The sequence below is a fragment of the Myxocyprinus asiaticus genome, chromosome 46 (assembly GCF_019703515.2).
Source record: "Myxocyprinus asiaticus isolate MX2 ecotype Aquarium Trade chromosome 46, UBuf_Myxa_2, whole genome shotgun sequence".
Classification (NCBI taxonomy): domain Eukaryota; kingdom Metazoa; phylum Chordata; class Actinopteri; order Cypriniformes; family Catostomidae; genus Myxocyprinus; species Myxocyprinus asiaticus.
The window spans coordinates 110912-138560 of NC_059389.1; the positions used below are offsets into that span (position 1 = coordinate 110912).

At 40.5% G+C, this 27649-nt stretch overlaps 1 protein-coding gene across 13 annotated transcripts in view; it reads left to right on the forward strand.

Moving 5' to 3' along the window:
- LOC127435733 (SRSF protein kinase 3-like) overlaps positions 1–27649 on the forward strand; it is a 47404-nt gene that overhangs the window by 9538 nt on the left and 10217 nt on the right. For all 13 annotated transcript variants that reach the window (XM_051689350.1, XM_051689349.1, XM_051689352.1 and 10 more), the window contains exons 2-11: positions 19237–19376; positions 19678–19786; positions 20097–20184; positions 22168–22255; positions 22535–22641; positions 23044–23209; positions 25310–25335; positions 25826–26090; positions 26567–27316; positions 27527–27627. In XM_051689350.1, coding sequence (XP_051545310.1) covers positions 19237–19376; positions 19678–19786; positions 20097–20184; positions 22168–22255; positions 22535–22641; positions 23044–23209; positions 25310–25335; positions 25826–26090; positions 26567–27316; positions 27527–27627 — 1840 coding nt within the window. The remainder of the gene's footprint in view (positions 1–19236; positions 19377–19677; positions 19787–20096; positions 20185–22167; positions 22256–22534; positions 22642–23043; positions 23210–25309; positions 25336–25825; positions 26091–26566; positions 27317–27526; positions 27628–27649) is intronic.

Genomic DNA, 27649 nt, shown 5'->3' on the forward strand with positions numbered 1-27649 from the left:
TGTCTGCACTGGTCTCAGAACAGTTTGAAATGCACCTTATTTTCATCCTAACTCCATATAAAGCCTCTGAAAGACACATTTTTCAGCTTTTGCATGAATATATTAATTCTCAATGTGATAATGTACAGTAAATATAGGAATGCATTTATTAATATTAATGAATAGAACCGTATTGTACAGTGATAACAAAATAAAATATAACACCATTTATATTAAAATGAAGTGAAATGACACACAGATGTGTTAATGTTGTTTTCAAGTTATTCAAAATAATGAACATGTTTTTTCAACTTTTGAGGGAATCATTTCCCAAAATCCACGTATGTGGACATCATGTTTATCAGTGCGCTGACGTGCGAAAAATGAACTGATTTTTTAAAACAACATATCAAACGAAACTACAGACTCTCCTCTTTACAACCAAACAGGTTTCTTATCAGAGACACTTTTGTTGGCTTATGCTGCTCAATGAGCATTGCGTGCAGGATTTTCTCTTGTATGAGTTTTCTGCATCTATAGAGTAAGAGAAACAAACCTTGTCCAATAATTACAAACTTCCTGTTTGTTATCTGGTTGTTTTTTTTACATGGAGCAGTCGATCTAGACATAAACTGAACAAGCTCCAGACAACATAAACACAAATGGATAAATGTCACAGTCTCAAGTACAAAAAGGGTGTTGTGCTGTTATTTGTGTCAGCGTTGAGGAATTTGGTTTATTTTTGTGTATTCCTACCAATAATGTGAGAACACACAAATACACAGTTATCCATATTGAGGAAGAGCTGACGAGTTACAGCGAGTGATGAAGACTCAGACAGTATTCATAAGAGGACGCTGTCCTGTTGAAAAACTGCTGTGTGTTTGTGTGTTGCTTTTATTATATGTGCGTCAGTTTAAATACTGTTCCTCTGAATAAAACAAAACTTAAATGAGCAATCACAATCTTCGATACATATTACATACATATAAAAACAACATTTTACATCATGAATAAATGTGTTAAAGATTGCTTTTAACAAATTCCCCTTTAAGACTGTCTGGATATAAATGAGCTGTGCACCTTTGAGAATAACTACAAGACATTTGTCAAATATTTATTTGTGAGACCATAAACTGCATGTGTGATTACTGCCACTGCTGTGTGTGTGTGTGTGTGTGTGTGTGTCTGTGCGTGTGTCTCTGTTTGTAAGTGTGTGTCTGTGTGTGTGTGTGTTTGTTTGTGCGTGTGTCTCTGTGTGTGTGTTTGTTTGTGCGTGTGTCTGTGTGTGTGTGTGTCTGTGTTTGTTTGTGTGTGTGTGTGTGTGTCTGTGTTTGTTTGTGTGTGTGTGTGTATGTGCATGTGTCTCTCTCTGTGTGTGTGTGTGTGTGTGTCTGTGCGTGTGTGTGTGTGTGTGTGTGTGTGTATGTGTTTGTTTGTGTGTGTGTGTGTGTGTGTATGTGCATGTGTCTCTCTCTGTGTGTGTGTGTGTGTGTGTGTGTGTGTGTGTGTGTATGTGTTTGTGTGTGTGTGTGTATGTGCATGTGTCTCTCTCTGTGTGTGTGTGTGTGTGTGTGTGTGTGTGTCTGTGTTTGTTTGTGTGTGTGTGTGTCTGTGCATGTGTCTCTCTGTGTGTCTGTGTGTGTCTGTGTGTGTGTGACATTCATAAAATGTGCATTGAGCATCCTCTTGAGCGCATGTATGAATGTGCGCTCTGGTTCTGTTTACATCACGTGGGACACATGGATTTTTCCAAATATGGAATTTGACACACTCTAGACAGCCAATGAGGATGGTCTGACACATCTATGACGTAAATGTTTCAGTTAATCGATCCCAGAGAAACTGTCGTCATTGAGACGCCATTAGCGATAGCCACAATAGCTTGTGATGACACTCTTTGAAGAATATTTCAGGATCAGCTCATCATATCACGTCGAGTGTGGGCTTGTTTTATTCGGAGCCGTCTGCTGTAAGTTGTGGTATTCCACTTTTTATTTCATGTTTATTTTTCATGAAGTTATAAACCAAAATGTGACAATGGTTCTGTTTTCTCTGTTTATCATATGTGTGCATTTCACATGCTAATACTTATTGTAGTTTAATCTCTGAGTGAAATAAATCTGCTTGATATATTCTTCTAATCAAGACCTTTCCAAAGATTCAGTGCATTCAGAAAGTATTCAGACCCCTTCATTTTTTTTTTTCACATTTTGTTATGTTGCAGTCTTATGCTAAAATACTTTAAATTATTTTGTTTCACATCAATCTACACTCCATACCCCATAATGACAAAGAAAAAAACAGATTTTTGATAACTTTGCAAATTTATTAAAAAGAAAACACTGAAATATCACATTGATAAGTATTCAGACCCTTAACTCAGTACTTAGTTGAAGCACCTTTGGGAGCGATTACAGCCTCAAGTGTTTTTGGGTATGATGCGACAAGCTTTGCACACCTGGATTTGGGGATTTTCTGCCATTCTTCTCTGCAGATCCTCTCAAGCTCTGTCAGGTTGAATGGGGACCGTCGGTGAACAGTCATTTTTAGGTCTCTCCAGAGATGTTCGATTGGGTTCAAGTCCGGGCGCTGAATGGGCCACTCAATGACATTCACAGAGTTGTCACGAAGCCACTCTTGCGTTGTCTTGGCTGTGTGTTTAGGGTCATCGTCCTGGTGGAAGGTGAACCTTCAGCACAGTCTGAGGACCAGGTTTTCATGAAGGATATCTCTGTATTTTGCTGCATTCAACCCTGACCAGTCTCCCAGTCCCTGCCACTGAAAAACACCCCACAGCATGATGCGTCCACCACCATGCTTCACCGTTGGGATGGTATTGCACATGGGATGAGTGGTGCCTGGTTTCCTCCAGACTAGTGGTTGACCGATATATCACCGAGGCCAATAAATCGGCTGATATTCTGACTTTTTTAATTATCGGCCGTTAAGTTTTCCAGTTTGGCCGATTTGTTTCTTTAGGGCGCTGATAATCGCCTGCTTGCATGTGAAGTGACTGATACATGTAAACGACCAGTCATGGTTCATTTTGTTGTTACGTGCCATCGTGTTACTACAATAATAGTGCAACACAGTGTCATTTAAACGGTCCACATATCAGAGCCGCGGCAGATGCGTTTGAGCTCATAATGTTAAAGTGCTCGCCTCTTTCATTCTCCCTCTCTCTCCTTAACAGTTTCCTGTAACTTTTATCTGTCTTGTCTAATGATAAAAGGCAAATATCAATAAACTAACATCATATATACCATCTGCTAATATGCACAGATCTCGTTTAAACAGATGTAATAAACCAACCTCACAAAACTTGAGCAGATCCAGCATCCTGTGGAGCGCTCATTTATTTACCTCTAAAACACATATTCTATCAGCCTCTTCTCAACAGTTTCCTGTCACTTTTAACTTTCTTTTCTAATGATAAAAGGCAAATATCAATAAAACTAATATCATACACCATCTGCTAATATGCACAGATCTCGTTTAAACAGATGTAATAAACCAACCTCACAAAACTTCAGCAGATCCAGCATCCTGTGGAGCGCTCATTGATTTCTCTCTTAAGCATGTATTCTATCAGCCTCTTCTCAACAGTTTCCTGTCACTTTTAACTTTCTTTTCTAATGATAAAAGGCAAATATCAATAAAACTAATATCATACACCGTCTGCTAATATGCAGATATCTCGTTTAAACGGATGTCCTTCACGAACCTCACAAAAATCCAGCGTTTCTTCCCGTCGAGCGCTCATGTAATATCTTCCTCTGAAGCCCGTATTCTATCAGCCAGAATCAAAAACTTCAGGATCAAAAGTTCCTCTGATTCACAAATCATGACGGTCAGTCCGTGACAATCCAAGCATGTGATCCAGGCCGTTTAAACTGTCAGGAGATTGCTGTTCATGTTGGATCCGCACGAGCGTGTGAGTGCAACTTCAAGGCTGCATCCGAAAACAGGAAAATGCTGCCTCCAGAGGCTGTTTACAGAGGTAGGATGAAAATAAGGTGCTTTACAAACTGTTCAGAGATCAGTTTCCTTAAGAGTTCCATTCATTCAAAACAGCTGTCAGTTAAGCCATTAACTGGTTAGGCAGTAAGGTAGCAAGTCAGCTGCCCACGTTTTCGGATGCAGCCCAAAGTAAAAGCGCTTCACGTGTGCTATAAGTAAATGTTTTATTCACTATCACTGTATGTACAATTGGTTTGATTCGGTATTTTTTGAGTAAATGCGCTTGTTAATGTGCACATGCCATCCATAGATGCTGGACTACTGTGTGTACTGGTATTTCCTTCTTCCTAATATATTAACAATTTCTTCATGTGCAAATAAATTACTACAATTTGATGACTTAGCAGTTTCTTCAGATATCTGTTATCTACTATTTAAAATACAATATTATTTTTTAATTTTGTGTGAAATTTAGTAAATATAGTGCTAAATAAGAGTTTATATATAATTATTTTAGCAATTTTATGTTTATGTTATTTACTATATTAAATTGTGTGATATATTGACATTGTATCGGCCTATCGAACACCCTGCTCTCTGGATATCGGCATCGGCCATTAAAAAACCCATATCGGTCGACCAATACTCCAGATATGACGCTTGGAATTGAGGCCAAACAGTTCAATCTTCGTTTCATCAGACCAGATAATCTTGTTTCTCACAGTCTGAGAGTCCTTTAGGTGCTTTTTTATGTGTCTTGCACTGAGGAGAGGCTTCCGTCTGACCACTCTGCCATAAAGCCCAGATCGCTGGAGTGTTGCAGTGATGGTTGTCCTTCTGCAAGTTTCTCCCATCTCCACACATGATCTCTGGAGCTCAACCAGAGTGACCATCGGGTTCTTGGTCACCTCTCTTACCAAGGCCCTTCTCCCTCGATTGCTCAGTTTGGCTGGGTGGCCAGCTATAGGAAGAGTCCTGGTTGTTCCAAACTTCTTCATTTCAAGGATAATGGAGGCCACTGTGCTCTTGGGAAACTTCAATGCAGCTGAAATATTCCCCAGATCTGTGCCTCGACACAATCCTGTCTCGGAGCTCTGCAGGCAGTTCCTTCGACATCATGGCTTGGTTTTTGCTCTGATATGCATTTTCAGCTGTAAGACTTTATATAGACAGGTGTGTGCCTTTCCAAATCATGTCCAGTCAACTGAATTTGCCACAGGTGGACTCCAATCAAAGTGTAGAAACATCTCAAAGATGATCCAGAGAAATGGGATGCACCTGAGATAAATTTCAAGTGTCATAGCAAAGGGTTTGAATACTAATGTTAATGTGATACTTCAGTGTTTTCTTTTTAATACATTTACAAAGTTATCAAAATCTGGTTTTTGCTTTGTCATTATGGGGTAGATTGATGTGAAAATAAATAATTTAAAACATTTTAGCATAAGACTGCAACATAAAATGTGGGAAAAATGAAGGGGTCTGAATATCACTGAATATGACACATGGCTGTGTGATCTTTCTAAATATGATTGTTGTTATCGCAAATTTGCAAATTATGAAAATGGAACAGTTCCAATTTATCAGCTAATTTAAAAGCAGTATTTGAGAATTGGTCAGTTCAAGTATATTAATTGAAAATATGAGAGTCTATGCTTTAAAACGGCACCTGTTTTGTGCAGATCAAGCAAGTGGTTGTTGAGTAATACCATAATATATATATATATATACTAAATGTGTTTTTACTGATCTGATAGCTATCCGATCATGAATAGACCAAGTGCCCAAGAAAAATTTGAGACGGACAGCAGTCTGATCACCTCTAGAGATGGTTTGAAATGTATGAGATATTGAGTGGGTTGCACCCACAAGGATTAATCTTAAACTTAGATTAAATCAAGGTTTATCTGATAATTTTGTTGCACCAAACTTTAAACGTTGTTTAAAAATAATAAGGGTTACATTTTAACCATCGATTTTATCCTGATTTAAATTTTACAGTAAATCTGAATTAACTTTAATCCTGTTACTCCAATACTTTAATCTCTTATTTAAATCTCAGTTAGGGATTAACTTTAAACTTGCAGCTGAGGTGGTTTAAATAAAAAACGGACCTACAATTAAACATGAATGACTAGGTAAACTAACAGTATTTGTGCCGTCAGCGCTCTGAGAGACGTTTATCATATTATTTATGTTTATTATGGTCTGAAATGTTGGGCCGCTGGCCGCAATGTGTGTGCCGGCTTGTCTCGGTGGCGGCGCGATTACCCGCTTCCCCATCCTTTACATGCAGAGACACCGTACAGAGACGGGTCTCTCAAGGAGAAGCGAGAGTAGAGCGTAATTTCGGCATTTAACGATAGCGGTTACAAGTGACAGGTGATTGTTATTGCTCCCCTCCTCTCTTATACTCATTTCAGTCAGCAGCATGGGCTGTTAATTTATGGCCACAATAGTGCTGCTGACGGTCCATCTGAGACCCGTGTGGTCCTTTTTTCTTAAATTATGATGCCATATTTTAAAGCGTGTAACATTGTACATGCTGCTGTGACATTTTTTTCACCTCCTTGATCGGCCCTGTGTACTAACGATCTACAGCGAAGTTCAGAATCCATCATGGCGGACAAAATTAATCGCAGGTGACCGGTTTAATCACGGGTTAAAAGTTTAATCTCTGATTTGTTAAACCGTATTTAAAATGAAGTAGTGCAACACAACTCAAATTAAAATAAAATTTAGATCAACAAACCCTGGATTAGCTCTAAACTCTGCTTAATTTAATCCTTATTGGTGCAATAAGGTGGGTTGTTCAGGACACATATGTAAACTTTACTCCTCCCAAACAACACACTTGGATCAAGTCAGGACTTTGACTAGGCTACTCCAAAACTTGCTTCTTTGGAGCCATTCAGAGGTGGACTTACTCCTATGCTGTTATGGTTGCTGCCGGCATGCTGCACAAGTCTGTGTTTGCAGCTTGCTAGCCTGCTTAGCATTGCTTATTCAGTTCATCGTTTTATCCTTTGCCATTTTACCGCATGCTTTTTTTCTGCTTTTCTACTGTTTCAACTGTGTGTATTTTACCATGCGCACCCATTTCTCTTTTCTTTTTTTCCGCTTGTCTACATCTTGTGTCTCGACTGCGTGCATTCGTTTTTCTCCACTGTGTTTTAAATGGATCATTACATCAATCTCAAACTTCTGCTGATCAGGAACCACATCGAACCACATCGATTTTAAACCCTCGCCACTCAAGAACAACCATTACAACAACAACAACAACAACAACAAACAATTGCGGTAAGTCATGGCATCCACTCATGTTATTTCTTCCTGCCTTGCATGTCACATGTTTACTATAGCTTCTTCCGTCAGCAGTGAGAGATTTACATGTGTTAAATGTAAGGAATTAGTCAGGCTGACGGAGAAGGTTAATGAGTGAAAAACACGTATCCGGACGCTAGTGGAGGTCAGTGAGAAAGAGAAGCCAGTAGATACTGTTTCGGATGCAGATAGAACAGCGAGGAACACACACACTTTGGTTCCGGCTGTAGAGCCCCTGCAGCAGGGTGTTTGGGTGACGTCTCGGCGGTATACTCGCTCAGCAAAGCGACACCACTCTCCCGTTCCTGTTAGGGTTTCCAATCAATTCTCCCCACTTAGTGCTACACCCACTGAGAATCATGTTGAAAGAGCCCAAATAATTGGTGATTCTATTGTAAGGAACGTGGAAATAGAGACTCCAGCCAACATTGTTAAATGCATTTCAGGGGCTCAAGCATCTGACATCAGATCAAATTTACAAGTGCTGGCTAATGCCAAATGTAGATTTTCTAAAATTGTTATTCATGTTGGCGCTAATGATGTCCGGCTTCACCAGCCGGTGATCACAAAAGATAATATTAAAGAGGTGTGTGAATTTGCAAAAACGATGTCAGACACTGTAATATGCTCTGGCCCCCTCCCTGCTCGGTGTGGTGACTAGGTTTATAGTAGATTAGTGACACTGAATGGCTGGATATCTGAGTGGTGTCCAGAGAATAGCATAGGATTTATAGACAATTGGAAGAGTTTTTGGGGTAGACCTGACCTGCTAAAGAGAGACGGACTCCATCCCTCCAGGGAAGGTGCCGCTCTCCTCTCTAGTAATTTGGCTCATAGTCTTATTAATGATAGTATCTGACTAACTAGGGCACAGATCAGGAAGCAGACAAACTGATTAATCCGAACTACCAAACACAAACCCCTCACTAAATCATTTAGAAAAAGTTTGATTAAGGTCAAACTTGAAGATAGTGAAGATTAAACATCATATGAAGGTAGGGCTACTAAACATTAGATGTCTTTCTACCAAAGCACTAATTGTAAATTAAATTATAACAGATCATAGTTTGGATGTGCTCTGTTTGACTGAAACCTGACTTAAACCAGATTCATATTTTAGTTTATATGAATCTACTCCCCCAGGTTATTGTTATAAACATGCGTTGGTGTTACTCAGAGGACAGGATATAAGTTTAAGTCTTTTGAACTAATAATGCTTAATATGACACAGTCAGATATAAATAAAAAATCTCCCTCGTCTTTTGCCCTTGCTACAGTATGTAGATCACACGGGCCATATTCTGGTTTTCTTGGTGAATTTGTACATTTTCTATCAGATCTTGTAGTTACTGTAGATAGAGATTTAATTGTTGGTGACTTCAACATTCATATAGATAATGAAAATGACACATTGGGATTAGCATTTATTGATATTCTCAACTCTCTTGGAGTCAGACAAATGTGACAGGATCAACTCATCCGCATAATCATACGCTACATTTAATTCTGTCATATGGAGTTGATGTTGATAATATAAAAATTCTACCGCAGACATCTCGGATCATTACCTCATCTCTTGTATGCTGTGATCAGCTAATGTTACTCAATCTACACCACGCTATCATTCAGGTAGAACTATTCTTTAGACCACTAAAGATAGCTTCACTAATAATTTACCAGAATTGTTTCACATACTCGAACTTGATGTAATAACAGAAAATATAAATACAGTCATCTCTAGCACTCTTGATGGTGTCGCCCCCCTTCGATTAAAGAAAATTAAAGAAAAAGCCTTGCACCATGGTACAATGATCACACTCATGCTCTCAAGAGAACAGCTCCGAAAATGGAGAGCATGTGGAAGAATACAAAATTAGAGGTATTTCACGGTGCATGGAAGGATAGTGTCTGTAGCTACAGACAGGCACTAAAAGCTGCCAGGTCAGCATATCTGAGCAAACTCATAGAAAATAACCACAACAGTCCTAAGTGTTTATTCAGTACTGTGGATAAATTGGTTAGAAATAAAGACTCGACTGAACCTGATATTCTGTCGCAGCACAATAGTAATGACTTCATTAATTTCTTTATTGATTAAATAGAAATCATCTGAAACAAAACTGGAATTATGCAATCGTCTGTCACAGTATCTCAGAAAACAGTGTCTCATAATTTTCCTCACGAGCAACTTCAATCCTTCACAGTGTTAGAGAGACTATTCCATAGTTTAGGAGCCAAATATGAAAAGGATCTACCGCCTTTTGAGGATTTTGATATTCTAGGAACTTTTAACAGGCCAGAAATTTGTGATCGTAATGAACGTGATGCAATATAGTGTGGTAGAAGGTCACTTAAGTACTGCAGAGCTAGACCATTCAAAGCTTTGTATGTAGTTAACAGAATTTAAAAATTAATAAGAAATTTAACAGGTAGCCAATGTAACGATGATAAAATGGGGCTAATATGATCATATTTCTTGGTTCTAGTCAGCACTCTGGCTGGACATCCTCCCAGTAATGCATTACAATAATCTAGTCTTGAGGTCATGAACGCATGAATTAGTTTTTCGGCATCAGCAACAGAGAGCATGTGTCATAATTTAGCAATATTTCTGAGGTGGAAGAATGCTTACAAACATTGGAAATTTGGTTTTCAAAGGACAGATTGGTATCAGATATAACATCTAAGTTGAAGATGATGTAACAGTACATCCATCGAGATTAATATTATATTTTAGCTGCTTATTTTTAAGATTTTTGGTCCAATAATTAGTACCTCTGTTTTGTCGGAATTTAGTAGAAGGAAATTTCTGGCCATCCAATCTTTTATTTCATTGATACACTCTGCTAATTTGGAGAATTGTGAAATCTCATCAGGTTTAGAAGAAATATAAAGTTGGGTATCATCGGCATAACAGTGGAAACTTATTCCACGATTCCTGATAATATCTCCTTGGGGAAGCATGTATAAGGAGAAAAGCAGAGGCCCTAAAACTGATCCCTGTGGCACTCCATACGTTAGTTTGATTTGACAATTCAAATAATGCAACTCCACACATGCCAACATAATTCTTCAGCCTGTTCAAGAGAATGTCGTGATCTATGGTGTCAAAGACAGCACTAAGATCTAAAAGCACTAGAAGTGAAATGCAGTCGTGATCAGATGATAAGAGCAAGTCATTTGTAACTCTGATAAGTGCAGTCTCTGTACTGTGATGGAGCCTAAATACTGACTGAAATTGTTCATATATACTATTCCTCTGTTGAAATGAACAGTTGGGAGGACACTACCTTTTCTAGTATTTTCAACATAAACAGTAGATTTGAAATCGGTCTGTAACTAGCCAATTCGCCAGAATCAAGCTGTGGCTTCTTAATAAGCAGTTTGATAACTGCCATTTTAAAGTTTATTGGGACATGTCCTAAAGATAGTGAGGAGTTAATAATATTAAGAAGAGGTTCTGAGAGGGCTTGGGTATCTCAGCGAGTATTGACGCTGACTATCACCCCTGGAGTCGTGAGTTCAAATCCAGGGCATGCTGAGTGACTCCAGCCAGGTCTCCTAAACAACCAAATTGGCCCGGTTGCTAGGGAGGGTAGAGTCACATGGAGTAACCTCCTCATGGTCATGATTAGTGGTTCTCGCTCTCAATGGGGCGTGTGGTAAGTTGTGCGTGGATCGTGGAGAGTAGCATGAGCCTCCACAAGCTGCGAGTCTCCGCGGTGTCATGCACAACGAGTCACGTGATAAGATGCACGGATTGACGGTCTCAGAAGCGGAGGCAACTGAGACTTGTCCTCCGCCACCCGGATTGAGGTGAGTAACCGCGCCACCACGAGGACCTACTAAGTAGTGGGAATTGGGCATTCCAAATTGGGAGAAAAGGGGAGAAAAAAAAAGAGGTTCTGAGATTACAGGGAATACCTCTTTTAAGAGCTTAGTTGGTATTGGATCTGACATACATGTTGTGGCTTTTGATTTTTTTAATACTATTTGTTAGCTCTTCATGACCTATGACAGTTCGGGAAGCAGACACACTCACTCAGTTTAAGTCTAGACTAAAGACACATATTTAGCCAGACATACACCTAATTTATCCTTCAACTCACAATTAGTCTGCTTTAGTTAGGTCAGCCGGAACCAGAAACATTTAACATAAACTATAACTGAAATAAATTGAATGGTATCTATGCTAATATTATTTTATTTGTTTCCCTGTCTCAACCTTGAGATTTATATCTATATCTATATCTATTACCAGAACCGGCTGGATCCAGCTTCGTTCCTGATTTGTGTCAGACTCCACTGCTATGTGTCGCTGAGTGATGATGACTAATAGCAGCCGGTGCCAGCCAAATATCACTTCAGTCTATTATGATGGACTTCAGAGGATGAACTGATGCCAACTCCAACCATAAGACATGGGATACTTCATATGCCATAGCCTGAACCTTCGACTTAGGGTAGACCTCACCGAACCTCACCGCAATGACTGGCCGGTTGAACTGTGATGCACCTCACTGATCTCTGCCTGAATCACCTCGGTCTAATGATGGACTACACTCTTATAATACATAGACTATCAATTAATTACCAACAAAACCCTTCATCAGCCAACTAACAAAGGACAATTACATCTATGTGAACTTCTGCAGTTAATCCAGGATGGACTTCAAAGACATTAGTCATTAATCTTACAGTTCATACAAAATATTTGTTTAAGCACTGACCCTTAACACTTACTTAGTTTAATAATCTTAAACCATGACTTGCACTGCACATAAGTAATATTGTCATTATATTCATGATGTTAGTCAGAGGGGAACTGGCCCCCACAGTGAGTCTGGTTTCTCTCAAGGTTATTTTTCTCCATTAATCAACATCTTATGGAGTTTTGTGTTCCTTACCACAGTCACCTTCAGCTTGCTCACTCGGGTTATAAATATAATTATTATTTAATTATTTATTTTAAAACAATTCACAATTGTATTTAATCAAACTACACAATGATACTTTAGGGCTTTACTGGTTGTTTAGATCAGTGTTACTATCAGAAATAATAATTATTTCTTTAGTTATTAATTAATATTTAAATAAATTAATTGAATCTAACTCATTAAAACCTCATATGGGACTCCAGTAAATGTAGTGCGCTTCGTTTAGGAGCGGGTTTGATTATTAGCAATAATTAATCATTATCAAAGATAATCGTTAATTGTTAACATCGATGAAAATTCAACAGTCATCAAAGATAATGATCAAAAATCAATAGAATATTAATAAGGATTAACATTGACGGGGCACCACCCTGGAATCAGGGACTAATAACCAGAAAGTAAAACAGTCTCAATATTAGATTGTTTTCTTAGGAAAATCGACATCCGAAGAATATCGATTTTCGGGAAAAAAACAATGAATGAAGGTTTGAATCCGAGCACTAACATCCCATCAGCATGACACAGGCGTATGCAAAACAAACCAAAACACTTCTCTTTGTAATATAAACAAAGTTTATTTATGCAGTAATATCAATTAATAATTAATACAATGCAGTCAATAAACTTCCGACTTACAACTACAAACTAAACAGTGATATGATTAGATATGGAAACTAAAATAATCCTATGACACATAAGGTGTGTGTGTGGGTGTGTGTGTGCGTGTGGGTGTGTGGTTAGTACGAGAGAGAGAGAGAGAGAGAGAGAGAATAAAGTGACAGCCCTAAAGCTGATTTCGCGATCGTGGGAGAGAAAGCAGCTGTTAGTTCATCACTCAGAGACGCGGTGGACGGCTTGTAAACAGTCCCTTGTTATTTGACTCTTTAATGGATGAACTCAGTTGCTGTCTCACCCGCGATGGTGAAAATGCACAACAGTCCAATTTGGTTGGACCACAATACAGCAAAACAAATTTGTGATAATTAATACCCTGAGTATTAATAATGAGCGGACATGGCGGTCCGTAAACTCTACAAGCAAAAACCTTGAAACACAAGAATAACACGGTATAATATTCTATCTCTGCCCAGACGTAAACCTCTTACTTGAATCGCATGAGGACACAGGTAGAATGTGTTTTCCTCCGTCCTTTAACTCCGACTCAGTTCCTCGAGGCTCGTGTGATGACGGGAGGCCGTTTCCTCGTGCTGTCGGCGGGCGGTACGGCTGTTGATTCTCGGCGGGCTGGCGGAGAACTCAGAAATGTCGACTTGATTGAAGATGGAAGAAAAATCTTTAATCTCTTCACTTCTGCAGGCAAACGGATGAAGATGCGAATTGCTCGGCGGTCTCCTTCAGATCTGTTAGAGTGTTCAGTTGAACACAGAGTAATCTCAACTCGTCCAGCGAGATGGAGACTGTATGGCCACAGTTTAGTAATTTAAACACGAGGTTGCACCTGAGAGCAGCAATGAACTGCAGGACGAACAAAGTTGCTGGAAGCAAATCCCGGAAGCATTTCAGAGGTATTTCAACTCCTGATGATGTCATGTTTGAGGGACGTTCTGTTGTGTGCCTCATCCAATAGGAGTTTAGAGCTCGATCCTTTAGTGAGCAAGGCTTCATGGGATTTGTAGTCTGTTTTGGACTCCCTTTGTTTGATTTTGGCGCGATTTTTACAGTATAATTTACGACTTGGAATGTGGGGGCCTGAGTTATGTTTTTACGACTGTGTTAGGCCTGCCTTTGTCTTCTATCTGAATACATGAGGCCCAACAATACTCTAAGAGTTTATAGATATTACAGTTTTATCTTCTGTTAATGCCTTATCTTCTGTAAAGCTGCTTTAAATGATGTGTGTTGTGAAAAGCGCTACACAAATAAAAGTTACTTGACACACCATCAGCATATAGAAACTGCAGCACATCACAGCTGAGTGTGAATTGGTCATGAGTTTGTTAGTGTCAGACTCATTCTCTGAACGTCCACAGAGAGAGAGACAGAGAGAGAGACAGACTCTTTCAGTTCCAGCAGGGGACACAGACAGCAAGAGCAAATATTAATAATGGAGAGTCACAGTTACTGTCACTCGTTTACTTTAGCGCTCAGTGCACTGCGACTGCGACACAGAGCTAAACACAGGTAAAGTGAATGTGTCTCTCTGTGTGTGTGTGTGTGTGCTCTCTCTCTCTCTGTGTGTGTCTCTCTCTCTCTGTGTGTGTGTGTCTCTGTGTCTGTGTGTGTGTCTCTGTGTCTGTGTCTCTCTCTCTCTGTGTGTGTGTGTGTCTCTCTCTCTCTCTCTCTCTCTCTGTGTGTGTGTGTCTCTGTCTCTCTCTGTGTCTGTGTCTCTCTCTGTGTGTGTGTGTGTGTGTGTGTGTGTCTCTCTCTCTCTGTGTGTGTGTGTCTCTGTGTGTGTGTGTCTCTGTGTCTGTGTCTCTCTCTGTGTGTGTGTCTCTCTCTCTCTCTCTCTCTCTCTCTCTGTGTGTGTGTGTCTCTGTCTCTCTCTGTGTCTGTGTCTCTCTCTGTGTGTGTGTGTGTGTGTGTGTGTGTCTCTCTCTCTGTGTGTGTGTGTGTGTCTCTGTGTCTCTCTCTCTCTCGTGTGTGTGTGTGTGTGTGTGTGTGTGTCTCTCTCTCTGTGTGTGTGTCATCTACATCAAGAGTCTGGACCGGTTCTAGTTTCTATTGGGCTACAAATTATTCTGTCAGTCTGATATTTTTCCATGGTTAATTTTGTGTTTGAAAGCACCGGCTCTGTTTCTGTCTCTCTATTCATGCATACACTGTAGTCATTTTAATTGCATTGACCGTCTGGTTTAATATGCAGTGTGTTTAAAACAATTTCTATACGGTATCGGTGACAATGCGACCATTTTGTTTTAAGATATACATGTAAGGGGAGTGTGGCTCAAACATAAACTGTGCAGTATACTAAAATAAGCCAAAACAATAATGTTCACCTCCATTTATTATATCGGTATGATATATTCAGAATATCTATTTTTAGCTACAGCAGAACAGAAACTTATGAACTTGTGTTGCCTGATAAAGGTTGCATATTACTGTAAATCATTTAACATATTCCCTAATCATGTGTCATCTAATGAAATAAGTAAATTTAATGTGCTTCTTTTTGTTGTACTCCAGTATCAGTTAATACAGCAATATATAGTTGATTCTAGACTTTATTAGCTCCAGAAGAATAACTGGAGGTTAATGATACAAATCAAGAATTAGACTGTACTTTAGTCAAATAAATCAGCCATTGTGAGCAAATTTATCCCTTTAAACGTGTTCAGTGCATAATTTAACTGATATGAGCCTTGTCACATATCTCTGTGTGTCAGTTTCTCTCACACACACACACACACACGCACACACACACTATTAAGTCAGACAGTCTGTGAGACATCAACAACATCATCTGAGATTCTTTTAGACGATCTTTATAAACACACTGAACTCTTTCACTAATGTTACAGTTACACTAATGCAGTGTTTCCCACAGGATTTTGTGAGACTGTGGTGGGTGGACCTCAGACCCTCAAGGGGGGTCGGGGGACCTGCTCCTCTGGAAGAAACTGTTGTACATTTTAAAGTTAAATGCATCAATCTGGTGCACTTTGAGAGCAAAATTAAGAGGCTAGAACTATAAAGAACTTTGTGCTCTTGTAAACAAATTTTGTGCTTTAGTAGTAATTTAATCATAAACACATTGGATATGAATGGTGATGACACGGCAAAAAAGTCACACCCACAAAGCATGGTAAACGAGACGGAGTTAAAACAGTAGCTTTACTTCAACTTGATTAGTTAACATTACAAATAGCCTAACGTTACATGATGAGCCAACTTGCTCCTCAGATGCTGAAAATAGTTACGCTGTCAGAGCCGCTGGTAATAACGTTAACATTAGATAATTAGCTAACGTTAGCTAGCTAGATATAATGTTACATACCTTATACATTGTTTTTAACAACAAGCAGCCGGATATGTCAGTCGAGCTAACGTTATCGTTACCTAACTTAGCTAACGTTAGATTAATGTTAGTTATCAATGATAACTTCTGCAGTAACGTTATCTGTTTGCTGTTGTAAATTGATAATGATCAAATTGTGTTTGGACTAGTGGATAACTGCAGTGGATCCTGTAACGTTAGTTAATGTTGCCTCAAACGATCCTCAAAATGCCTTGGTGTCTCAGATGCAGCCAGGTGGTTCCAGTGTGTGTGTGTGTGTGTGTGTGTGTGTGTGTGTGTGTGTGTGTGTGTGTGTGTGTGTGTGTGTGTGTGTGTGTGTGTGTGTGTGTGTATCGGTTCATTATAAAACTGTGGCGGGACAAATTAGACTGTGACGGGCCACCACAGTCTAGGTAATTAATGGGAAACATTGTGCGAGAGTTTTTCTATTATGAATATAGTCAGCTGAACACAACAAACAACCTGAAGTGCCTTACTGCAATTTTGGAACTTCTTTGATTTAATACACAAATTAGAGTTAATTTTTAATCTTTCTGCTGGAAGATCTAAACTGTGACAAACTGAGATGTTCATATAAAAACACAAAAACCCTTTAAACATTCTCAACATAAAAACACCATCTGACTGAATCTCTCTGTCTCACTGTGTTTCAGTTATGATTATTTATCTTAAAGCAGATGCATGTAGAGACACAGCCCTGTGTGTGTGTGTGTGTGTGTGTGTGTGTGTGTGTGTGTGTGTGTGTGTGTGTGTGTGTGTGCATGCGTGTATAGACTCAACACACAGGGCTGTTAGAATGTGACGCCCAACCTGAGAATGTCTATGAGTGCTGTGAATGAGATGTGTGAATGAGACACACATGTGTTAGCTTAGTTTGGGCAAAATTTGTCTCCATGGATGAATTAAAACTTACAAAACCTCCCTTTAATGCACTGCATGACTTATGAACCTGAGAACTTGTGAAATCATCTTATGTTTATGAACACATGTATGCACAGTTTTAGCAACAGTAACCTATCTTCAGTCAGTACCACTTCCATCAAATATACACTGATGAGCCAAAACATTATGAGCACTCACAGGTGAAGTGAATAATGTTGATCATCTCCTAACAAGGCCACATGTCAAGGTCTGGGTAGATTAGATGGTAAGCGAACAATCAGTTCTCGTAGTCCGTGTGTTGAATGCAGGAGAAATGGGCAGGAGTAAAGACCTGAGTGACTTTGACAAGGGACAAATTATTATGGCCAGATGACTGGGTCAGAGCATCTCTGAAACGGCAAGGACTGTGGGGTGCTGCCGGTCAGCAGTGGTGAGTACCTACCAACAGTGGTCCAAGAAGGGACAAACCACAAACCGGCAACAGGGTTTTGGGTGCCCAAGGTTCATCGATGCACGAGGGCAACGAAGGCTATCTCGTCTGGTCCGAACCGACAGAAGGTCTACTGTGGCACAAGTCACAGAAAATTTTAATGATGGTTATGGGAGGAAATGTGTCGCAACACACAGTGCATCACTCCCTGCTGCGTATGGGGCTGCGTAGCCGAAGACCGGTCAGAGTGCCCATGATGACCCTTGTCCACCATTGAAAGCGCCTACAATGGGCACGCGAGCGTCAGAACTGGACCTTGGAGTAGTTAAAGAAGTCTGGTCCGATGATTCCCATTTTCTTTTACATCACGTGGACGGCCGTGTATGTGTGTGGCATTTACCTGGGGAAATCATGGCACCAGGATGCACTATGGGAAGATGACAAGCCGGTGGAAGGATTGTGATGCTCTGGGTAATGTTCTGCTGGGAAACCCTGGGTCCAGCCATTCATGTGGACGTCAAACATACCTAAAAATCGTTGCAGACCAGGTACACCCCTTCATGGCAATGGTATTCACTGATGGCAGTGGCCTCTTTCAGCAGGATAATGTGCCCTGCCACACTGCACACATTGTTTGGGAATGGTTTGAGGAAAATGATGAAGAGTTCAAGGTGTAGATCTCAATCCGATTGAGCATCAATGGGATGTGCTGGACCAACAAGTCCGATCCACGGCGGCTCCACCTCGTGACTTACAGGACTTGAAGGATCTGCTGCTAACGTCTTGCTGCCAGATACCACAGGACACCTTCAGAGGTCTTGTAGAGTTCATGCCTCGACGGATCAGCACTGTTTTGGCGGCACACGGAGGACCAACAGCATATTAAGCAGGAGTTAATAGTGTTTTGGCTCATCAGTGTATAACTTTTATTGACAATTGAAGCGATCTGTTGGTGTTGGCGGTATGGTTGTGTTCCTGGCAAACTCTTTACCGATCCACACACTCCTGCATGGACAGAGCAGCGAATCAAAACATCCAAGACAAAACACATCCAGCAGAATTACATTACATAATGGTTTAATTTGCATAAATGACCATTCAGTTACATTTAAAATATCTACATTTGAGAACAAGATACAAAAACACATTGAATAGATTGAATACATTATCTAAGAGTACAGCTGAACAGATGTTGAGACTGGCAGACAGGAAGTGCTGCTGCATACATGCAATGGGAAGGAAGCTTAGAATGAAGGAAGGAGGACATTAACAGAACTATTGGTCGATGTCATGATCAGCTGAGCATCAGCTGACTGCGAGCTTAACTAATGTGATGCATGATCGTAATAAAAGTAAACGCTTATAACAGTTGATTTGAATCGAAAATAGAGTTGGATAGAGACGATTCCCCCATTTAACCGATGTCTGCTTGAGCTCACAGCTGATTGGTCTGTTTTTAGAACGTTTACTTTGAGTCTGGTGTAAACAGTCTCAAGCTGCTGCGGCGCATGAACAGATGCATCTGATGCAGACAGGCTGTAAACGTGTGTGTGTGTGTGTGTGTGTGTGTGTGTGTGTGTGTGTGTGTGTGTTATTCTTGGAAATGACTTTTATGGCATTCTTGTCTCTACAGTAGTTTCTGTTGAAACAGTATGAAGGTGTTCTCTGCACTTGTGTGACTGTGGCTGTACACTCACTGACCGCCGAAGATGCAACTAATGTGTGTGTGTGTGTGTGTTTAGGCCCGACACACAGAAGGTTCCATCAGCCCCGCCTCCTGCCCCGCCTCCACCGCCTCCTCCCGAACCGGCCGCCCCACCAGAGGAAGAGATCCTGGGCTCAGACGATGAAGAGCAGGAAGATCCGGCAGACTACTGCAAAGGTCTGATGAAGACGAGCTCGTCCCGTGTGGAGAGACACTGAAATCTGTCTTTATATTTCAAACATCATGATTTAGTTTTTTGTCTGAATTCTGACAGTAGTTCTCCAATCTCTCTTTCTCTCTCTGTTGAAACTTTGTTTAGTTTTACCATAAAATAACTATGAAACAGACTTGTGTGGAAACGAGCAGTATGATGGAGCTGTTCTGAAATGTGATCTGTATTCTCGTCTTTCTACATTGATCATTAAAGCAGTGTGTGTGTGTGTGTGTGTGTGTGTGTGTGTGTGCGCGCTTGCTGCAGGTGGCTACCATCCAGTGAAGATTGGCGACCTGTTTAATGGCAGATATCATGTGATTCGTAAACTGGGCTGGGGTCATTTCTCCACTGTGTGGCTGTGTTGGGATATTCAGTGAGTAACCATGACAACTGCACACAACACCTGAACACACACACACACTGACTGTGGTATCAGTGTTGTGGTGTTGTGTTACTGTGTGCAGATCCCAACTGTACTCACACACATCCATGTCTATGTGTGTGTGCAACCACAGGCTGTTGTGTTATATATGCCATGTGGGTCAGAACAAAGACAAAAAAACATATGGACACACGCACACACTATAATCTGTTCATCCTAATGTGGTGTCACCAGAGATGTCATTGTATGTATATTCTACTCATTGTAAGTATGTGTATGCTAAACGTGTGTGTGTTTATAGAGGGAAGCGTTTTGTTGCGATGAAGGTGGTTAAGAGTGCGCAGCACTACACAGAGACGGCACTGGATGAAATTAAACTCCTCAGATGTGTGAGTATCTAACACACTGTAACACACACCCACTGTAACACATACACACAACTGTAACAGTGGTGGGCCGTGCATTTACAGTCTAGGTCTTCAGTGTGATTCATGCCATTAAGAAAACACAGTTTCACAATGAATAAGACGAATGAATCATACATTACGTGGCAGCTAACTAATAATACCAATTGACATTTTAAAAACACGTCCATGCACGAAAGCCAGAACTTGAAACGACACTTAATGCTCAAGCAAGCCTAATTTTAACTGCAGTATGACTGTTTTGTGAAATGAATGTTTCCTGAACAGACATTCAGACATATGTTACATTCATATAACATACACACACAGAAACACCCACACACACTGTAAAACACACACACACTGTAACACAAACACTGTAACACACTCTGTAACACACACACACACTGTAACACACTCTGTAACACACACACACAGTAATGCCCACACACACTGTAACACACACTCAGTAACTCACTCTGTAACACACACACACACACACACACACACTGTAACACACTCTGTAACACAAACACAATGTAACACACACTCTGTAACACACATAGACACACTGTAACACACTCAGTAATGCCCACACACTCTGTAACACACACACACTGTAACACACACTCAGTAACTCACTCTGTAACACACACACACTAACACACTCTGTAACACACACACACTGTAACACACTCTGTAACACAAACACAATGTAACACACTCTGTAACACACATAGACACACTGTAACACACTCAGTAATGCCCACACACACTGTAACACACACTCAGTAACTCACTCTGTAACACACACACACACACTGTTACACACACTGTAACACAAACACACTGTAACACACACTCTGTAACACACATACACACACTGTAACACACTCAGTAATGCCCACACACTCTGTAACACACACACTGTAACACACACTCTGTAACACACATACACACACTGTAACACACTCAGTAATGCCCACACACTCTGTAACACACACACTGTAATGCACACTGTAACACACTCTGTAACACACTCTGTAACACACACACTGTAATGCACTCTGTAACACACTCTGTAACACACACACACAGTAACACCCACACACACTGTAACACACACACACACACTGTAACACAAACACTGTAACACACACTCTGTAACACACACACACTGTAACACACAGTAACGCCCACACACACTGTAACACACACACTGTAACACAAACACTGTAACACACACTCAGTAACTCACTCTGTAACACACACACACACACACACACACTAACACACTCTGTAACACATACACACTGTAACACACTGTAACACATTCTGTAACACACTGTAACACACTCAGTATTGCCCACACACTGTAACACACTCTGTAACACACACACACTGTAACACACTCAGTAGTGCCCACACACTGTAACACACTCTGTAACACACACACACTGTAACACACTCAGTAGTGCCCACACACTGTAACACACTCTGTAACACACACACACTGTAACACACTCAGTAACGCCCACACACTGTAACACACTCCGTAACACACACACACACTGTAACACACTCTGTAACACACACACACTGTAACACACTCTAACACACACACACACTGTAACACACTCCGTAACACACACACACTGTAACACACTCTGTAACACACACACACTGTAACACACTCTGTAACACACACACACACACACACACACACACTGTAACACACACACTGTAACACAAACACTGTAACACACACACACACTGTAACACAAACGCACACACAGGGTGTGTCCAGTTGCTGAATATTGTATAGGTGTTTATATGTAAATGTGGGCGGTCATATGTTAATGAGCTTATGGTTGTGAGGAAATCTTGAGTTATGAAAGTTACAATGTGTTTATATATTAAATATCATAAATACACACCTGTGTGTCTCTCTGTCTGTCTGTGTGTCAGGTGCGTGAGACAGATCCTGATGACCCCAATAAAGATATGGTCGTTCAGCTCATAGATGACTTCAAGATCTCTGGAGTCAATGGAATTCATATCCACACAGCGTGCGTGTGTGTGTGTGTGTGTGTGTGTGTGTGTGTGCGTGCATGCGTGTGTGTGTGTGTGTGCGCCCAGAAGTGAGCTAAATCAGATATAACCTTCCTTTGGGGACATTATGGGAATTCCTCATGTGGTAAAATGATCCATACATGAATTAAAAAAATTAAATAAAAAGTATTCTAATAATGCAAGGTTTTCTGTTGTGGTTAGTGTGTAGTGTATTATCTTCTGATTTGTGTGTGGTCAGTTGTTTCTTTAACTCAGTTGTCAGATGTGTGTATGGTGTTTGAAGTTCTCGGTCATCATTTGCTCAAGTGGATCATCAAGTCTAATTATCAGGGTTTGCCGTTACCCTGCGTGAAAAGCATCATTAAACAGGTAATCACACACATATCTTAGACACGGGCTCTTAACCTCACACGTCACTTTTACAGTCCACACTGAAAGTGAGATTACTTCAGAAATCACCGCCATCAGAACATATTACATGTTTAATATTCAGTCATGTGGAGCAGGATTTTTAACCAATGTGATTCCACTCTGGGCGGAGCTACCCAGCGCTATCCAACAAAAATAGAAAGCAAGTGAGTGACAGAATGTCTTATAGCACAGTCACAGATGACCCTTGAACCCAAAATACAAAATGTGGAATTTTTATTGTGAAATAAGTGTTGTTGCTCTGTGAACTTTTCCTCATATTGATAAATCACTTTCTGACACAAGTGATTGATGTGTGTGTGTGTGTGTGTGTGTGTGTGTGTGTGTGTGTGTGTGTGTCAGGTTCTCCAGGGGTTGGATTATCTGCACAGTAAATGTAAGATCATCCACACAGATATCAAACCCGAGAACATTCTCATGTGTGTGGACGACGCCTTTGTACGCAGGATGGCGGTCGAAGCCACAGAGTGGCAGAAATCTGGAGCTCCTCCACCGTCTGGATCTGCAGGTATTCCTCATTTCATCCGTCAGTCGCAGCTGTCTGATTCTCCACGTCTCTGTCTCACTCATGTCTCACTGACTCTCAGAAGAGTTTCTTCTTAGGCATTTTACATCCTGAACTTAATTAGATTCCTTTGATCATGTATCCTGGGAATTGTTTGCCTGGAATCCTGAATAAAATGTACCACGGTATCTTCAGTACTATTCAGTTTGAATGAGATCAATAAGTGTATTCACTGTGGTATTTTGGTTATTATGGGATATTTTTGAGTGGTACATCTCAATGGTTTGAGCTCATGTTCATGTAAATGAATCATCTCAGCATGTGCGATCCATCTCGTTTGGTCTCTGGAACGCAGTTTCTGGTTCTGAACGCAGCTGGTTACCATGGCGATATATTTCGTGCGAGCAGGATGCTTTAACATGAGCATGCGTCTCTGTTACTCTCATTAATATTCATGAGGTGACCTGACATTAACGAGGAGGAGAGACAGAGAGTTTAGTGTGTTATTCACTGGCCGTACAGGTTTATATTCATTTCTAGCAGTTTTTTGTCTGTAGATTCGTCTGAAGTGGTCGTTTGGTTTGTTCGAGCAACAGCTAGCATCAGCAGCTGTAAGATTTCTGTAAGAAACTGCGACACTGCAAGATAACACTGACATATTTTATGTATGCACACACACACACACACACACACACACACAACACTTACCAGTTTAGACCAGTATGAATTACCAGGTTGGTTTATTCTGATTACTGCTGTACTGGCGTTTCACTGGTCTAACTGGTTGAGTAGCATAGCCATGAGGTTCACCAGCAAAATCTAGCTAGTGAACCTGGTTGACCAACATAGTCTTTCTCATGAAGCCAATGACGTCTTGCTGGTTAAGCTAGTTAAGAAGCCTGGTGGCGATAAACCAGCACCCAAATGTTCAAACCCAACATACAGTGCTAACTAGCTGTGCTAACCATACTAGCTAACACGTCAAACACACTCGGGCTCCTCAGCTGTCAAATCACAAAGATCAGAGAAATAAACATGAAAATCAATTATCTACTATCAGTACTAGTATTTCTCTTCTCTATACAGCTGTTTTCTGGCATTGTGAGAACTAATAAGTCAATTAAATATAATTTATTATACGCTGTAGCTGCAGATAAAGCAGGTGTTGATACGAGATCTTCTAAAATTCTGCTGTTCTGTGTTTCTCTCAATAAGAGACTCTTTAACCTCCTGAGACCCGAGTGTGACTGCTGTGTGTATTTTCCATTTCCCTTTTTATACTTGCAAATAGTTGGACAGCGGGACTAAGTTGTGAAATTTTTAATAGTATCAGGTTATAGAAAGTCAGATTTTTTTCATCAAATAGTTTATGATGTGTCCAGGAGTGTTGATTATTCATGTTTTTGAGATGTTACAGACATTACATCATAAATTATCATAATTAATTCTGATTCAAAGTAATGTCCAGCATCATCCAATCACTGTCAATCATGTTAAAATAAAATGATACATTATAAATTCTGAATCTATGTACTGATTATCATTGTCACATGTCTGTCAAACATGTTGAGTGATCCAAACATCATCTGCAGCCTGAAACTGAACTTTTGATCAGATTTTAGGAGTGAATGCACTTAACTGCATAGAGAGCTATAGGATGCTCCCTTGCTCCCTATTTAGTGAATGACTTAACCTCCAGTGTGCTGTCTGTCTGCACTGGTCTCAGAACAGTTTGAAATGCACCTTATTTTCAGGGAAATCAACATCATGTTGTTGTGTCACGTGACTTGATGCGGCAGAAGTTTAACCCTTAAATGACAGTCTAGAGTCTTGTGAACAGTATTCAGTCAGTTTAAATTCATTTAAATTATGTGTTGTATATAGTGAAGCTAAAACACAACATCCACACATGTGGACACAGGGTCACACAGTTAAAGTTAATTATAGAACTACAAACACGATCGACTGTGAAGCAGCGAACACATTAAATATTAAACCACAAAGAAATGAAATCTTCATTAAGAATCGTCATCTTCACTAGAGCTGCTGTAAATATATAATAAAATATGAAAGTGTGATATCTGTGTTTGTGTTTGTTTGCAGTCAGCACGGCTCCTCAACTCTTACAGGTCAGTAACACAAAGAAAACTAAACATTGTTCTCAAACAAACATGTCTGTTTCACTGAAGAAACATCAGTATTGTACAAAAGAACTGTATATCTGAATATATGACATTGAAACAACATGAAATGACACATTTTATACACAGCTTTGTTTACACTCTGACAGCTCAGATCTGATTTGTAGCCTAAATTGCCAAAAATGGTGTATCTGTGAATGTGTGCAGTATTGAAGTATTTTACAGTAATGTTTTGTCATGAGTTCAGCAGTTCAGTAATATAATAAAAGAAACAATCTAAGATGAAATCTAATTCAGTCTTTCTATTCTGACAGCTGTGAAAGTTTTACAATTACAACATTATTATCGCAACCAATATAAATACACCAGATATTGACAATAGGATCAGATTTCATCTCTTGTAGTAGATCAGAGTGTAAATAAAGCAAGAGAGATGTCCTGTTGTGTGTGTGTGTGTGTGTGTGTGTGTGTGTGTTAGGTGGGTAAAATCTCGAAGAACAAGAAGAAGAAGTTGAAGAAGAAGCAGAAGCGGCAGGCGGAACTTCTGGAGAGACGGATGCTGGAGATAGAAGCTCTGGAGAAAGAGGCGGAGCAACAGAGAACAACAAATCCCGCCCACAGCCCCACCCACAGTCCCACCCTCGTGCTGGGGGACAGTGAGGATGATGATGATGAGGATGTTGATGAGGAAGAAGAGACTGAAGGAGAGAAAGCACGACCCGTCAGACTCACTAACCACACATGTGAGTGTGTGTGTTTGTGTGTTTGTGTGTGTGTGTGTGTGTGTGTGGTGTGTGTGTGTGTGAGAGTGCGTGCGTGTTTGTTTGTGTGTGTGTGTGTGTTTGTTTGTTTGTGTGTGTGTGTGTGTGTGTGTGTGTGTGTGTGTGTGTGAGAGTGTGTGCGTGTTTTTTTGTGTGTTTGTTTGTGTGTGTTTGTTTGTGTGTGTGTGTGTGTGTGTGAGTGCGTGCGTGTTTGTGTGTTTGTTTGTGTGTGTGTGTGTTTGTTTGTGTGTGCGTTTGTTTGTGTGTGTGTGTGTGTGTGTGAGTGCGTGCGTGTTAGTTTGTGTGTTTGTTTGTGTGTGTGTTTGTTTGGGTGTGTGTGTGTGTGTGTGTGTGTGTGTGTGTGAGTGCGTGAGTGCATGCGTGCTCGGATCATATAGATCATGTGTGATAAGAAATAGAAGTATGTTCTGTTTTATTGATTTTGTATTCTCTCTCAGGTGCAGAGACTGATCAGGAGGAAGTAGATGAGAACGAGGAAGACTGTGATGTCACTTCCACCACAGACTGTCCAGCTGAAGAGTCCACAACAGAGACAAATACACACACACACACTGACACTCCTGAGGAAGAGACAGACAACACCAGAGAAACAGATGAGCAGGAAGGAAATGAGGAAAAGAGAGAGGAAGAGGAACAGGAACAGGAAGAGGAAGTTAAAGTGAATGAACAGGAAACTGAAGTCACATCGTCACAGAGCGCAGATGACTCGCATGAGGCAAAACCACACGAGTATCCAAGAGAGAAAACAGATGCAGCGAAAGAGACGACAGATAGGAAAGAGGAAGACGATGATGAGGAAGAGGAGGATGAGGAAGATGATGAAGGTCACAATCATAATGACTCATCTAAAACAAACGGTCATGTTATTATGGGTGCACAGGAAGTAGAGTGCCAGTCAACCCCACCACAGCCTGTACAGTCATCATCGGCTCTCCTGTGCCCGCTGGTCGATTCAGAGATCAGCACGACCGACCGCGACGTTTCTGACGCATCGTACGAACTTTATAACGGAGAAATGGCCAGACTCATGAACGGAGCGCAACACTGTGGCACAATGCCACGCTACCCAGAGTTACCACTCGATCCCGAACCAACCGACTGCGTGCAAGATGAAGCTCAAGCTCTCAACACAAACGCCGACCGCAGCCGAACCGTATCATCATCAAGCACCGGAGACACACCGAAAGGTCAAACACACACACTTCATACAGACACTGCTCACTGACCGTTTTGAACATGTTTTAATCTCCAAAACTCACAGTTTACTGTAAAAAACACATTGAACAGTCACAGTAGATATAATCAAATTAGTTTAATTTCATTTGAATGAAACACCAGCCGATTCTTTCCTGTTTGATGTTCATAATAAATATACCGTCTGTCTCTCTGTGGTACAGTGCGGATTCGAGCAGCTGATCTGTTATTAAGTCCATTGGATCCTGGGAACGCTGAAGTCCTGAGAGTGAAAATAGCCGATCTGGGCAATGCATGCTGGGTGGTAAGAGACTGACTCATAGAAA